Raw genomic sequence first — 15,464 nt, 5'->3', positions numbered from 1 at the left:
TTAACAAAGAGATGCTTTGCTCTGGCCGTTCCATTAAGGGACAGATTAACTTCTTATCTGAAAGTCCTCTTTACCCTTAATTTCTACCTCGGCAGGAGGGGAGCCAATGGCTTAATCTTCCCCTCATATAATATAGGTAATTGATGATCGGTGGGCACAAAAGCCAGGTCATGTGGTCTAACAAAGGACTTATTATTTTTTTTTCCTGAATCATGGTTCATTTTCATTAAGTCTTACAAAGGAAGAAAAGTCTGGTTGGATTTAAGTATTTTGTGCAGCAGTTAATGAATCACCTTTCCTGAAGAAAAGGAACATCACACGAATTCTCCTGGAAAAAGTCTGCCAGCACAGTCGTCATCCCTTTAAGATAGAGACGCAAATTAAACTGTGAAAAAGATTCATTTCCTTAAAGAAATCTTTAAGAAAAAATCTTGAACATGGGGTCACGTATCCTGGTGAGGCTGAAATGGGTCAAAGGCAGAGCTGAATGCTAAATGATATTTTTTGCTGATTAATTCAGGCTGTGTAAACTCTGATATTGTACATACTTTTATGAGTACAATGGGTGAAATTAGAGACAGCTTTCCGCACGGTGCCAAAGCCAATGTCGTCTTCCTATCCTGGGCGCCGTTTTTCTGCAAGTAGCTCAAGTCTGCAGGTTTGTCTGTCCTCTGTTCCCAGTGACTGGTAGTAGTGGTTCCTATTAAATATATATGAGATTACTTACTAACTGAGAAAATTTTGATGATGATTATCATGCTGGAAAAAAAAAAGGAGTTCCCCTTGTGGCTCAGGGGGTTAAGAACCTGGCATAGTGTCCCTGAGGATGAGGGTTCAATCCCTGGCCTCGCTCAGTGGGGTGAGGATCCAGTGTTGCCGCGTGCTTCGGTGTAGGTTGCAAAGGGTGTTGCTGTGACTGTGGTGTAGCCGCAGCTCCCATTTAACCCCTGGCCTGGGAGCATCCATATGATGCAAGTGCAGCCATAAAAAGAAAGAGGTGGGGAGAGGGAGAGGAACATTGCAGAGCAAAGACAAAATAGGCATTTTTTTTAAAAGAAAGTCTGTGGTGGGAGTTCCTTGGTGGCCCAATGGTGAAGGGTCTGGCATTGTGACTGCGGTGGCTCGGGTTGCTGCTGTGATGCAGTTTTGATCCCTGGCTGAGGCACTTCCGAATGCTGCAGGTGCAGTCAAAAAAGAAAGAGAGAAAGAAAGGAAAAAAGGGAGGAAGAAAGAAAGAAAGTTTGTACTAAGTCTCATATGCAACAGAATGGAATGGAAAAAGGAAATCAGAGGCCTTGGGGCTGTTTCTAATTTTTTTTTTTCCTTCTGTCTTCTTCCTTGCAGGGAAATGATGCTGACATGGTGGATAAAAACAAGTGCTGTACGCTCTGTAACATGTCCTTCACCTCAGCAGTGGTGGCTGAGTCACATTATCAAGGCAAAATCCATGCCAAAAGGTTAAAACTGTTGCTAGGAGAGAAAACCCCATTAAAGACCACAGGTATGTGTCTGAACAGCATGGTAGAGAGATGCCGAAATCTCAGCACCCTCGCCTGTTCCGTTAACCAGGCTCCCTCTCTGGGCAGCTGCCAGGATCAGAGTCTAAGGGTGGATGCCCTTCCAAACCTAAAGCGATGGGCAGGTAGCCCAGTGGAACTGGCTGTCATAAGGCCATTAGATCCACCTGCAGGAGCTGGTCCTCTTAACTTGGCACCTTCAGATGTGTAATTCAGCAGTTTGCCTCCTCTGAATGGCCATCTACCTCCTGTGCGACATGGTCTATCATGTTTATTATATATTATGTAAGATAATCTATTATGTAATGAACACTGGCCTTTACTAGCTTTGGTCTGTAGTCAGTAGGGGTGATGGAGAGTGTATCATATACATATTGCTTCACGGCTTATGCCTGGAGAATGTTTTTACTTTGGTGGCCGTGGGGAGGAGGAAGACGGTAATCCTTTTTTTTTTTCTTTTTACAGCAGCCCCTGCAGCATATGGAAGTTCCCAGGCTAGGGTTCGAATTGGAGCTGCAGTTCTCACCTGCACCACAGCCACACAGGATCTGAGCCACATCTGCAACCTATACGGCAGCTTGTAGCAATGCGGGATTGTTCACCCATTGAACCAGACCAGGGATTGAACCTGCATCCTCATGGGTACTAGGCAGTGCTTAACCTGCCGAGGAGCCATGACGGGAACTCTAAAAAAGGCAGTCTGGTGAAACACTTTCATTTGCAGACCACTGAAGGGGGCTGTTCCCCCACCCCCACCCTCATGGCATTCCAGTCACCTTCTGAGGGCATCCTGCAATTCAAGCTTATTAATTTTCACAATAAAAAGCTTCATGTCAATAACAGATCATTTGACTTTTCAATTGCTTAAGCAAAAAAAAAAAAAAAAAATCCTTCAGAAGTCTATCAAGCTATAGAATGAAAACACGACTGCTAACAGTTTAATCGAGAAAGGCTATTTGGACAAGGTTTACATTGTGACAGAGATGTCACTAGACTGGGTTACAATCCCAAGAAGTGGAGGGTATGTTTCACGATGTCGACTTTTTCAAAGCAATTAAAATGTAGCAGTGCATTGTATCTCGCTGCCTAATGAATCATGCATAAATCGTGGGTGTAATTATTTTTTAAATGGTATTTTGGAAATTGAAGAGCGTCTAAAACAATACTTGGCTTTTCTCTTTACTGGGGTTTTTCTTGAGGAAAAAGAAAATCTTTTACCTGGAGATGAGCAAGGCTTCTTTTCACTATATTTTCCTACTTAGTTTAACTAAAAGAATGTTGTTTTTGTAAAGGTGGCTATGACATTCAGATGTAGGATGGGGTTGCAAAATACATGGGATTTGGAGGCAAACTCAGCTTGGTTGGGGCACACTCTGTGTACTGACTTTTTGATAAGCAGCTACTGGATTGAAACTCCTGATTTTTGCTCTCTGAAAGGCTGGATACTCACCTTATAACCTACTCCCCCTCAAATCTCTTAAAATAGACAGCTCAGAGAAACAGCCACTGGAAAATTTTTACCTGTTTTCCGTGAATGAGTAACCAGCCCATTTGTTCTCTCTGCCTAAGCAGAGTATCGCTGTTAAATTTAATTTTGGAGGTGGCGATGGAAGAAAAGATGCTGTATCGTTGTTTATCACATCAGTTAGCAAATGGGAGTTATTATTTCTGTAAAAAAAAAAATCACATGGCCAAAAAAAAAAAAAAAATTAGTGCTTTGTGCATTTCAGTACACCCTTAAGACAACCAGGCACCAGTTGGTTTTTCTGAGTTACCCTCAGAGCTGGTAACTATAACTTGGGGGGTAATTTGCTAGTTGTCATCAATATATTCCAAAGGGGGGAAAATATCTAAAATACTTCAAATGCACTGTTTACTTAATGAGCTAAGTCTTGGTGTCCATGGAGCTGCTCCAGTCCTCACTGGGTCAGAAATCGAGTTGCTGGGCGGGTCAGGAAGCCATGAGGTGAGCAGGGTGTAAGTGGCTACTGACAGCTCGTGGCCTGGCTGGGGTTACTGATGCTGCTTATCTTTTCCCAGCACCCACCTTTCTCATAAGCTTAGGGTTCCTGGGCTGCACATTTCCCCCCAGTTTAACCTCTCCTCTAAGCAGAAAGGACCTTGGAACATGGCGATTCCAGACAGAAGTAGAGGGGCTGGGCTGCCCAGCTGGTCCCTGGGCTGGAGTTGATGTCAATCCCAGCTGCTGGCAGGGAGCAGAGGAAGTCACATGACCTCCTGCAGGGAGCTGAGTCCTCAAGCACATGTGGGAGCAGAGGGCAGGCACTGGGAGGTGAGACGGAGAATGAAGGTTGAGGGCCTGATCAAAAGCGGAATCTAGCAATGGAGTTTCTGGGACCAGAGATCATGCAGTCTGGAGCAAGGTCCTAGCATTGGGAAAGCTAGGCAGGTGGTAACGGAGCTCTGGCTGCAGACCTGGGGTTCTAGGGAAAGGAAAGACTGCGAAGAGCATGGCAGAACATCATCATTGTATTATTTATTTTTTATGTTTTTGACTTTTTAGGGCCTCACCCATGGCATACGGAAGTTCCCAGGCTAGGGGTTGAAATGCAGCTGTGGCTGCCAGCCTACCCCACAGCCACAGCAATGCAGAATCCAGGCTGCATCTGTGACCTATACCACAGCTCATGGCAATGCCTGATCCTTCACCCGCTGAGCGAGGCCAAGGATTGAACCCACATCCTCATGGATACCAGTCAGGTTCGTCACTGCTGAGCCATGATGGGAACTACATATCATCATTTTAGACAAGAGTCCAGGGCTAGAAACCAAGTGTAAGGACACATCGGGAACCTGGCTTCCAATCCTAGGAGGCTTGGTCTCAAGCACAATTTCAGTTACTACAAATACAGGATAAGGACCAAGAGGCAGCAGTAAAGGATGCCCAGGCCATGGGTGTCCTGAGCTCCCAAGTGCAGCCGCTTCAACTCCTTGAATCGAGTCAGGCTTTCCAGCCCTCTGCCCTTGCCGCCCACAGCCATGCCTAGCCACATTACCTGCCAAGATGTGGCTAGGGCTTCCCTCTGCACATCTGGGAACTTCCCTGCCTCATCAACCAGCTTGTCTTGAAATTAAGTCTATGATGAAAACAAAAGGGGAAAAAAAAGAACATATAAAACTCAACCAGGAGCTCCCACTGTGGTGCAGTGGGTTAATAATCTGACTGCAAGGAGTTCCTGTCATGGCTCAGTGGTAACAAACCCGACTGGGATCCATGAGGATGCTAGTTCAATCCCTGGTCTCGATCAGCGGGTTAAGGATCCAGTGTTGCCATAAGCTGTGGTGAAGGCTACAGCCGCAGCTTGGATCTGGCCTTGCTGTGGCTGTGGTGTAGGCCATCAGCTGCAGCTCCATTTTGACCCCTAGCCTGGGAGCTTCCATATGCCATGGGTGCAGGCTCAGTCCTAAAAAAAAAAAGAAACAAAAAATCTGGCTGCAGTGGCTCGGGTTGCTGCAGAGGTTCAGATTCATTCCTGGCTGGTAGCAGTGGGTTAAAAGATCCAGCCTTGCTGCAGCTGGGATTCATTCCCTGGCTGGGCAACTTCCATATGCTGTGGGTGCAGCCATAAAAACAAACTATAACTTAACCCACCGAATTAAGATGCAGGAGAGAAGCACTTCTGCTCATGTGTGCTGTGGAGGCTTCCCTCCAAGAATGGCAGGATGGCACGCTCTTGAACTGCAGTGATTGCTGGGCAAGAATAACTGAAGCCCAACTTGTGGCTTCTCTGAGCTGCTCCATCCGATGAGGGTGAGGCATTGGTACCTGAGAATCGTTACCTTTCCTCCTGCTCAAGGTGCACTTTGGTCAAGCATCAGCTGGGAATCCTGCAGAATTCATTGCAGTTTGATTTGCCTTTTCCGGATGAGTGTGTGCTTACTGGAATTTCTGAAATGCTTGGCAGGGCTCCCGGAACAAAACCCAGGTCCAGCATCTCTGCTCTGCTTCAGCCTCTTCTAGATCCTTCTGTGAGATGAGGAGCACGGAGAGGACTCAAGATCCACCATGTTCTCGTAGGTTGGCCGACCTCAGTGTGGAGATCTTGCCCAAATCTGAGGCAAGATTGATGTAGTTGTGATCTGGTCACTGCCAAGCTATGGGAAGTGTTTATTTTTTATTTTTTTGTCTTCTTGCCATTTCTTGGGCAGCTCCCACGGCACATGGAGGTTCTCAGGCTAGGGGTCGAATTGGAGCTGCAGTTGCCGACCTATGCCACAGCCACAGCAACACAGGATCCGAGCCACGTCTGCAACCTATACCACAGCTCACGGCAATGCCGGATCCTCAACCCACTGAGCAAGGCCAGGATCGAACCCGAAACCTCATGGTTCCTAGTCAGATTCGTTAACCACTGCGCCACGATGGGAACTCCGATGGGGAGTGTTTAGAGGTGACTCAGAAGATACAGGCCAGGGCAAGGAAGAGCATGGGAATCCTCTCACTGGAGGAAGAGGAAAGGAAGCACGATTATTTAGCATGGAAAAGAGACAACTCAGAAGGCAGTCATAGAAAAGAACGAGTCATGCTGTGTGTGTGTGTGTGTGTGTGTGTGTGTGTGTATGTGTGTGTGTGTAAGCAAGCATGTGGTGTGCTTGCGTGTAACAGATATAACCAAAGCGTGGGCAGAAATTAGGGAGCTAGGTCCGAGCTCAAGATAAGGAAGAGTTCATTAATACTCAGAGATACTTAAAGGTAACAGGTGCAGCTGTGGGGACTGTTGAAGCAGAGGCTGGCTGACCTCTTAACAAGGCATTTCCTGAGAGGGTTCCACTATCATGACATTAGCTTATAGGATATTTTTTTAAATTAAAGTATAGTTGATTTACAATGTTGTTTCAGTTTCTGCTGTACAGCCAATTGACCCAGTCATACATTTATAGACATTGCCTTGCTTCTATTATCTTCCATCATGGTCTATCCAAAGAGACTGGATAAAGTCCCCTGTGATGTATAGTAAGACCCCATTGCGTTCCCATCCTAAGGACATTGATTTGTTTATTTTTATTTTTTTACGCTCGCACCTGTGACCTATAGAAATTCCCAGGCTAGAGGCTGAATTGGAGCCGCAGCTCCCGGCCTGCCCTGCAATTTGCAGCAATGCCAGATCCTTAACCCACTGCGTGAGGCTAGGGATCAAACCCGTATCCTCATAGAGATTGTGTCGGGTTCTTAACCTGCTGAGCCACAAATGAGACCTCTGCTTATAGAACATTTAGAGTCCCTGGTGACGTGGTTAGCTTGGAGGACATTGAAAGTCCTTCCACCCCTGAGATTCTCGGCAGGTGCTACCTACAGTCTTGACCCAGTGAGGTAACAAGGGCAGAAAAAATCCTGGCCTGGGATCAGGAGACAGGACGTCAGGCCCCACTCTGCCTGGTCCCATCATCTTTGGTAGCTCCATCATCTTTTGCATTTTCTCATCTGCCATTTGATTCTCATGTTGGATACATTTATCTCACTGGCCCTTCTGCAGAGCAAACAATAGATTGAGACGTGCTTTGAAAAGAGGCAGGTCTTGTTATTCACAGGTGAGCATTTGGTAAGTGAGTTGGTGTGGAGGAGTAAATAGCCCCCCCTCTTTCCTCTCTCAGAGCCGCTGATGTAATGGGGTTGTTCAAACGCTGCCTTGGGAGCAGCACAAGGGGATGTGGGGTTGGGTCTCCTTGGAGACAGACATTTCCAGGATGTTCTGTGGACCAAGGCCAGGAGAGGGGGCGGTGCTGGTGCTAGTGGTTGTGGGGAGTGGGTACCATGACCCAGGGGCAGGGGTGGCCATGGAGCTGAGGAGACACACTAGGCTCTGACATCAAGGAAACCCATCATCAGGAGAGAGACACAGCCACCAAGCCAAGGGGAGGATTTTGCGTCTGGGACTAGGACCTGGCAAGTCGAGGCGATAGTAAATCATTTTCAAGACCAGAACTCAAGGTCTCTGAAGGATCAATTAAGGAGCCAGACACCAGAATGAAGGCCCAGAGGGGAATACCAAAGAATTTGGTTTTGGAGTTCCCGTCGTGGCTCAGGGGTTAACGAATCCGACTAGGAACCATGAGGTTGCAGGTTTAATCCCTGGCCTTGCTCGGTGGGTTAAGGATCCGGTGTTGCCATGAGCTGTGGTGTAGGTTGTAGATGTGGCTCGGATCCTGAGTTGCTGTGTCTCTGGCGTAGGCTGGTGGCTACAACGCTGATTCGACCTCTAGCCTGGGAATCTCCATATGCCGTGGGAGCGGCTCAAGAAATGGCAAAAAGACAAAAACAAAAGCAAAAACAAAAAACAAAAAAAGAAGCTGGTTTTTCTGAGGAGAAATAGAAAGTGATGAAAGGGCTGGAAACTAGATGCCAAACCTGCCCACGGAAGGCAGGGATCAGCCCCAGAGACCCCTCCCAGAGAGCTGAGTTTGCAGGTGAAGCTGAGATCAGAATGGGGAAGATGAAGGACCAGACAGAGCCTGGAGGCTGTGCCTTGGGCAACGGCTTCCTTCTGGGCTCCTGTGCCCTAAGCTGTGTCTGTTTCTCCCCAAGAGGCTGCCTGTGGCCTAGAAGGATGTATGTGCGATGGTGCAGGTCTGCCATGGATAGTGCTCCAAGGGCATGGTCCCTGCCTGCAGGAGACCAAAGAGTTCATTCAACTCTGTCCACTTGCTAATTCTCAGAACCTGCGAATATGTGCTACGTGGCAAGAGGCCACTGAGGTTGCCTATGGAATTCATATTTCTTGGAGTTCCCTTTGTGGCTCAGCAGGCTAAGAACCTGACTAGGATCTATGAGGATGTGGGTTTGATTCCTGGCCTTACTCAGTTGGTTAAGGATCTGGCCTTGCCACGAGCTGCAGTGTAGGTCATAAATGCAGCTCCGATCTGGTGTGGCTGTGGCTGTGGCTGTGGCGTAGGCCAGTGGCTGCAGCTCTTATTCGACCCCCAGCCTGGGAACTTCCATATGCCTTGGTGTGGCTGTAAAAAAGGAAAAAAAAAAGAACAGAGAATGAGGGAAACCCAGTGGCGTCTCCTTTTGAAGAACAAAGCACTCTCCAGAGAAGCTACAGGACATGTGCGACAGCAAATATGTCCCCTCAGACTGAAGTTCAAATACACTGATGAGAAACAAAAGAGTTGAAATTGTAACCAGCTCTTGCCCCAACTTTAATATGCTTAATATCTCCTGATTTGTCAGTCTCATTTGAAAACAGAGGTCTAATCTGTATGCTTCCCAGGGCTTCTGTAACAAATGCTCATAAACTGGGTGGCTTGATGGGATAGAAATTCCTGCTCACAGTTCTGGAGGCTAGACGTCTGAGAGCAATGTGTGGGCAGGGCCCTGAGCCTTCTCCAGGCTCTAGGGAAGAACCGTCCCCCCTGGCAGCTGCAGGCAGCCCATGGCTTTCTAGACATACCCCATCTCTGCTTCCAGTGTCCCATGCCCTTCTTCCTCAGTTTCTGTGTCCTTTCCTTTTCGCGTAAAGATACCAGTTAGTGAATGCAGAGCTCACCCCTGGTCCAGGATGACCCCCCGTGTTAGCTTCACTAATGACGTCTGCACAGACCTTTTTCCAGAGGAATTCCCATCCTGAAATTCTGAGTGGACATGAATTTGGGGGGCACATGACTCAATAGAGTCCACAAACACCTTCATTTAACTGAAGTTGCCGGTCCTGATTTTATGCTTGCTAGCTAGCAAATTCTTCGCCCTTTTTCTTTTTCTTCTTTTTCCTTTGTTTTGGCTGCACCTGCATGGAAGTTCACAGGCCAGGGTTCAAATCCAAGCCACAGCTACTATCTCACTGGATCCTTAACCCACTGAGCCACAGTGGCAACGCCTCCCCTTTTTCTTGATGACCAACTCATTCAAACAAGATAATTGGAGTAAGAATAAGATTGAGATCTTGCTCAAAATCCTGAAGAAAATCCTAAAAGAAAATATCCTTGAACTATTCTTTTTTTTAAAAAAAAAAAAAAGCTGTTTTTGAAAAAAAATATAAATTATTTAGAAGAAATTTTGAAGCCTAGAATCAAAGCTTTGAACTTCAGATCCTCCCCATGGTCTACGAAGTGAAAGTGAAATCGGGCAAAATGAAATTTAAGATTATCCATAAACTGGAGTTCCCTGGGGGTGCAGCAGCTTAAGCATCCCGTGTTGTCACCGCAGTGGCTCGGGTCACTGCTGTGGTGGGTTTGATCTGTGACCGGTGTGAATTTGTACATGCCAAGGACATGCCAAAAAAGGAAAGATTACCCATGATCTATACAGTTAGGTATTATGTTTAGGATTAAAGAGAACATTTATTTGTGGTTGTGGCAGACATTGCTCATCCTAAACCCCTTTGCTCCTACCTTTCAGCTGGTTGGGGGTACATTTCTTTAGACCAGGTTACAGGATGGAGGAGGCCATCCAACCTACCTAAGACTTTGCAAGAGCAAAAAAGAGGTCTTTGTTGTGGCACTTGGGGGTTATTGGTTATCACAGGAGAGCCCAATCGAGCCTGCTGGATCCATTGTTCCCAGGAGTTACTGTTTCCCACATAAGCTTCTAGGAATTCTTAGCCCAAATGGATACTAAGCACTTTCTTTTATAGAATTTCCAGCCATCACCGGGGGCCTGACAGGTAATGGCATCAAATTTAGCAATAACCATGCTTTCATTTTTGACCAGCGAGAGCGTGAGGTTGCTATAGTGGGGTATGTGTCTTAACCCTAGGAAATGGATGAATGGTTTTGCGATGTGCCGTAGAGGAATTATGGCCTTGCCTCCCTGTTGATGGCTGCACCTACAACAGTTCTTGGCACATAGCAGGTGTTTAATAAATATTTGTTAGATGATTGAACTTCGGAAGCTTGCATTGGAATAATTATAGGCATGGCACAATATTGTCAATAAACTATACTTAAATAAAAAATTTTAAAAAAGAATCATGATAGGCATTTAAATATTTCTAGCTTGGTTTTCAAATTGCCTTACCTTGATTATTTAAAATTAAATATCATGATCAAAGGCAGTGGCTTTCCAGTTTTATAAGAAATGGTGCATCTAGCTGCTTGCTTGATTTTAGAAAACAAAATCAGTTTGTATATAGAATAATGTATAGCACAAACATAGGCTCTGAATTCAGACTTAGGTTTAAATTCTAGTTCTATCTGTGTTGAACTTTTTGCAAGTTAACTCCTCAGCCCTCAATTCTGTATTGGGAAGATGATGGTGTTACTGAGACTATAGAATTATTATGATAAAGGGGATGATATGTGTAAAACACATAATATAATGCCTGCCACATGATTATATGTTGAATGAATATATTGTTGTGTATACATATGTGTGAGTAAACACAAAAAGACAATCCTCATTATTTGCTGGATTCTGTATTTGTGAACTTACCCACTCACTAAAATGTAGCCACGAAGTCAATACTCATGGCATTTCGTGGTTGCTCACAGATGTGTGCAAAGGGGTGAAAAATTCGAGTTGCCTCCTGGGCATGTTCTCATTTGAGGGGAACACTCTGCCTTCTAAATTGCCATTCTCACACTGCAAACAAGTGGCCTTTTTGCAATCTACTTCCTGCCAGGTGTTTTGCATTTTTCGTGCTCTCCCTGGAAGATTTTGCCATTTCGATTGTGGCTCCCTGGGATGGTGCCGAAGTGCAGTCTAGTGCTTCTCAGTGCAAGAAGGCTGTGATATGCCTTCCAGGGAAAATGTGTGTGTTTAGATAAGCATGGTTGGGGCCTGGGTTGTGGTAGATCAGCTTTGAGTTAAATGTTAGTGAATCAAAAATATATATTAAAGCAGGTGTCTTTAAACAGAAGCACACGGAAAACAAGATTCTCTATTGACCGGTTGATGAGACCACAGGCTCACAGGAACCTAACTCTCTATGTCTTCAAGGAACCCTCTGTCGGTCCCTATTTGCCAATGCAGGGTCCTTGGAGAGGTCATAGAATGTCACTATCACAGACAGCAAGAAATAACTGTTGAAGTGACAAACAGTATGTTACATTCATTACATTTTCAGAGTGTAACTTTCAAAAAGTCTTTTCTTTCAATAGTGAAATGAAAATAGGTCATATTGGAAAGACCCTGTAAAACTATAATTGGGTAGGCTGAGTTTAATCTAATGGTACAATCAATGATTATAACTGAGAATTAGTAAGAGAGTGGATCAGAAACATCACCTTCATGATTTCCTAGTTCAAACCCCAAGGCTCTAACTTAAGATGATGGAAACAGGCGTTCCCGTCGTGGCTCAGTGGAAACGAATCTGACTAGCATTCATGAGGATGCAGGTTTGATTCCTGGCCTCGCCCGGTGGATTGAGGATCCGGCGTTGCTGCGAGCTGTGGTGGAGGTCAAAGACATGGCTGAGATCTGGCATTGCTGTGGCTGTGGCGTAGGCCTGCAGCTGTAGTTCTCATTGGACCCCTAGCCTGGGCACCTCCACATGCCTTGGATGGGGCCCTAAAACAAAAGATGATTGGAAACAATGAAGTACCAGAGACAGATATTTACATATTTCATAGACAGATGTTTCAATTAAGAATGTCTCTCATTGGAGTTCCCGCTGTGGCTCAGCAGGTTAAGAATCAGACACAATATCTGGGAGGAGGCAGCTTTGATCCCTGGCCCTGCTCAATGGGTTAAGGATCCATCGATGCTGTGAGCTGTGGTGTAGGTCACAGACTTGGCTCAGATCCTGCATTACTGTGGCTGTGGCCTAGGCCTGCAGCTGTAGCTCTGATTCAACCCCTAGTCTGGGGACTTCCATATGCCACAGGTGTGGCCATAGGAAGAAGAATAAAAATAAGGAAGTCTCTCCCATTGTAACTCAACGATCGTCTGATAATTTTTTTTTTTTTTTGGTCTATTTGCCATTTCTTGGGCCACTCCCGCGGCATATGGAGGTTCCCAGGCTGGGGGTCAAATCGGAGCTGTAGCCACCTCCCTACACCAGAGCCACAGCAAAGCGGCTCAACCTACACCGCAGCTCACGGCAACGCCGGATCCTCAACCCACAGGGCAAGGCCAGAGATCGAACCCGCAACCTTATGGTTCCTAGTCGGATTCGTTAACCACTGTGCCACGATGGGAACTCCTGATAAAATTTTTAAAAAGGCACTCAACAGGCTTTAAATGATAGCAACTAGACTATCAGCCTACTGAAATCTGAGGTCTCTATGACGAGAAAAGTGTTGCTACAGAACTGCACGGCCCTGTACAGCCTTAGAGCATCTCGGGGAGGCACCTGTGCCAGAATTCAAACTGAATGCTGTTTTCATACCTGATAAATCCTCTAATATAATGAACCCTATAACGTTTAATGAACCATATGAAGGATCCAGCTTCTGCCTTAACTGGCCCACTGACTTGTCTTGAGGACATCTTCAAAATCTGCTTTGGCGTTGGAAGCTCTTGGCGTAAATATTTACTTATAACTCTATTAATGCTTTTAGTCATGTGATTCGCATTTTGCCTATTTAACAAGATTATTGTAGCTTGTGTTGCCAAATGTGTGACTGAACCTCCCACAAAAATAACGATGACGAGGGGTCCCAGTCGTGGCGCAGTGGTTAATGAATCTGGCTAGGAACCATGAGGTTGCGGGTTCGATCCCTGCCCTTGCTCAGTGGGTTAAGGATCCGGCGTTGCCGTGAGCTGTGGTGTAGGTCACAGACGAGGCTTGGATCCCGCGTTGCTGTGGCTCTGGCGTAGGCCAGTGGCTACAGCTCCGATTGGACCCCTAGCCTGGGAACCTCCACATGCCGAGGGAGCGGCCCAAGAAATGGCAAAAAGACAAAAACAAACAAACAAAAAATAATGATGACGAGGCCCCTTGCAGCAATTGAACAGGAACATGGTTCTTTATCAGGTCAGCGATTGTAATAGTGTAACTCTAGATATGGGAAGATGTAACAAGAGGGAATATTTTCCTGGACCATGACAGACTTGTAAGATGGGTGGTCCAGAGACTGCTGGCTGCTGTTCATAAGGCCGAGTCTAGTAATATCACATCGAGGGGCCTCTCGGTGAAATCCTTGCCAGATCTGGGAATGAGCATTCCTAGCAATGTGGGTTGAAATGGTCCTGAAATGCCTATCAAACCAGCGTCAGATTTATGACCACAAGGATGCCCTACTGGCTGGAGATGGGCACTTGCCATCTGCCTCTCAGGACTGAATCTTGAGCTGCTACACCTGCTAACTTTCAACACTCCCTGAAAGGAGCTCAGGGTGGGATCAGAAGTGAGGCAGTCTGTCCTCTGGGAAAGCTGGCAGAACAGGTCTTCAGACAGTTTTTTGTTGTTGTTTTTTTTTTTTTTTTACTTTTTAGGGCTGTACCCACAGTATATGGAGGTTCCCAGGCTAGGGGTCGATCAGAGCTGTAGCTGCTGGCCTACACCACAGCCACAGCCACAGCCACAGCAAGGAGGGATCCAAGCCACGTCTGCAACCCACACCACAGTTCATGGCAATGCCAGATCCTTAACCCACTGAGCGAGGCCAGGGATCGAAGCCACATCCTCATGGATCCTAGTCGGATTCCTTTCTGCTACTCCACAATGGGAACTCTGATTTTTTTGGGGGGAGGGGGGAAGATTTTATGAGCCAATTCTTGCCTCTGCTCATATTTAGAAAAGCACTAATATCCTTCATGGTGATGCCTGCTCCTTATGACCAGCAGTGACCTTCTGCAAAAAATGTGTGCTTGGTTACATGTACTTCCCTCCACCAAAATCGTGTATGTTCTGACCTTCCCCCATCTGGGGAGCAGCATCTCAGAGCTCTCTGAAATGCTGCTTCCCAGGCTAGAGTCCTCATTTTGTTCCAAAGAAAACTTAACTCACACACACACAACACAAAGAATGTCTCTCAATAAGAAAAAATTTGAAGCTAAAAAAAAAAGGGATTCCTTGTTTGTAGGAGCAGTGAACAGTGTAGGGAAAGGAGCAGACAAGCAGCAATCCCATCCACTCTTGTCTCATGTGCAGGTATGTTTATGGTCTGTTCCTCTTCTGAAATCTTGTTGCTTTTCTTCTTTTTGCCTTGTTTCCTGTTGAAAATGAGCGAGACAAGGCTTCAGAACTTTTCCATAAATTTCTATGGCAGATACTGAATCGCTTCTTTGAGCTCCCTGTTGAATGAATAAAGATCTCGGTATTCTGGCTCGGTTTGAAAGTTACATAAATTCACATTTTGAGTAATATATGCGTTTCAGGTGCAATCCGCGCCTCATATTTGCATAGAAAGTTTTATCCACCACAGCAGTTCTGTCATCCGAATCAGATTATTTGGTTTGCCTGCCGTAACCTGTCCTGATACTTGTCTTAATAGATGCAAACAACACTTTTTCAGACAGGCAGAGCTTCATAGTGGTGCATTTTCTTTTAAATTAGCAAAGCTGGCATGATCTAAGGCATTGTCTGCAGATCAGTGCATTTGTTCCGATGATGCCTTTGGCTTTTGGAATGCTTATAAATACAGCAAGTAGCAGATTTGCAGATTGCAGAGCTGGAAGGGCACCAATCATTATTTCAATCACCTCATTCTTCTGATGAGGACACTGAGACCTAGAGAGGTGAAATTATTTGCCCAGGGAGATACAACTGGTTGATGGCAAAGAGGCGTCTCTTCCTTGCAATGGTCTTTCCCTGCTGTCACACTCTCAGGGGAAACCCCACCCATCAGGCCACTGACTGCTCTACAGGGAGTGAGGCTTAAATGCATCAGCAGTGGGAGGGGAGCCAAATTCTTTTGGCCAGGTTTTCATACACTGGATTATAGGAGGCTTGCTTGGAGCAATGATTAGATCCAGGCTACTATCTTTTTATTTTATATTTGATGACCAATAAAGTGAAAGATCAGCGACTGGGTAGAATTAAAGCTCTTAACAGTGAGGCTACTTTCTACGTGATTCTCACAAATCTTTTTAAATACTGTAAACTT

At 45.8% G+C, this 15,464-nt stretch overlaps 1 protein-coding gene across 2 annotated transcripts in view; it reads left to right on the top strand.

The window, feature by feature from the left end:
- Positions 1 to 15,464, top strand: part of ZMAT4 (zinc finger matrin-type 4) — a 405,890-nt gene that overhangs the window by 226,804 nt on the left and 163,622 nt on the right. For both annotated transcript variants that reach the window (XM_085004263.1, XM_021077599.2), the window contains one exon: positions 1,345 to 1,501. In XM_085004263.1, coding sequence (XP_084860389.1) covers positions 1,345 to 1,501 — 157 coding nt within the window. The remainder of the gene's footprint in view (positions 1 to 1,344; positions 1,502 to 15,464) is intronic.

Source organism: Sus scrofa, chromosome 17 (genome assembly GCF_054392235.1).
Source record: "Sus scrofa isolate SSC_HxYL_T2T_F1_AM1 chromosome 17, Sscrofa_HxYL_maternal_Yorkshire_Landrace_v2.0, whole genome shotgun sequence".
NCBI classification, from domain to species: domain Eukaryota; kingdom Metazoa; phylum Chordata; class Mammalia; order Artiodactyla; family Suidae; genus Sus; species Sus scrofa.
This window is presented reverse-complemented; position numbering and strand designations above follow the sequence as displayed.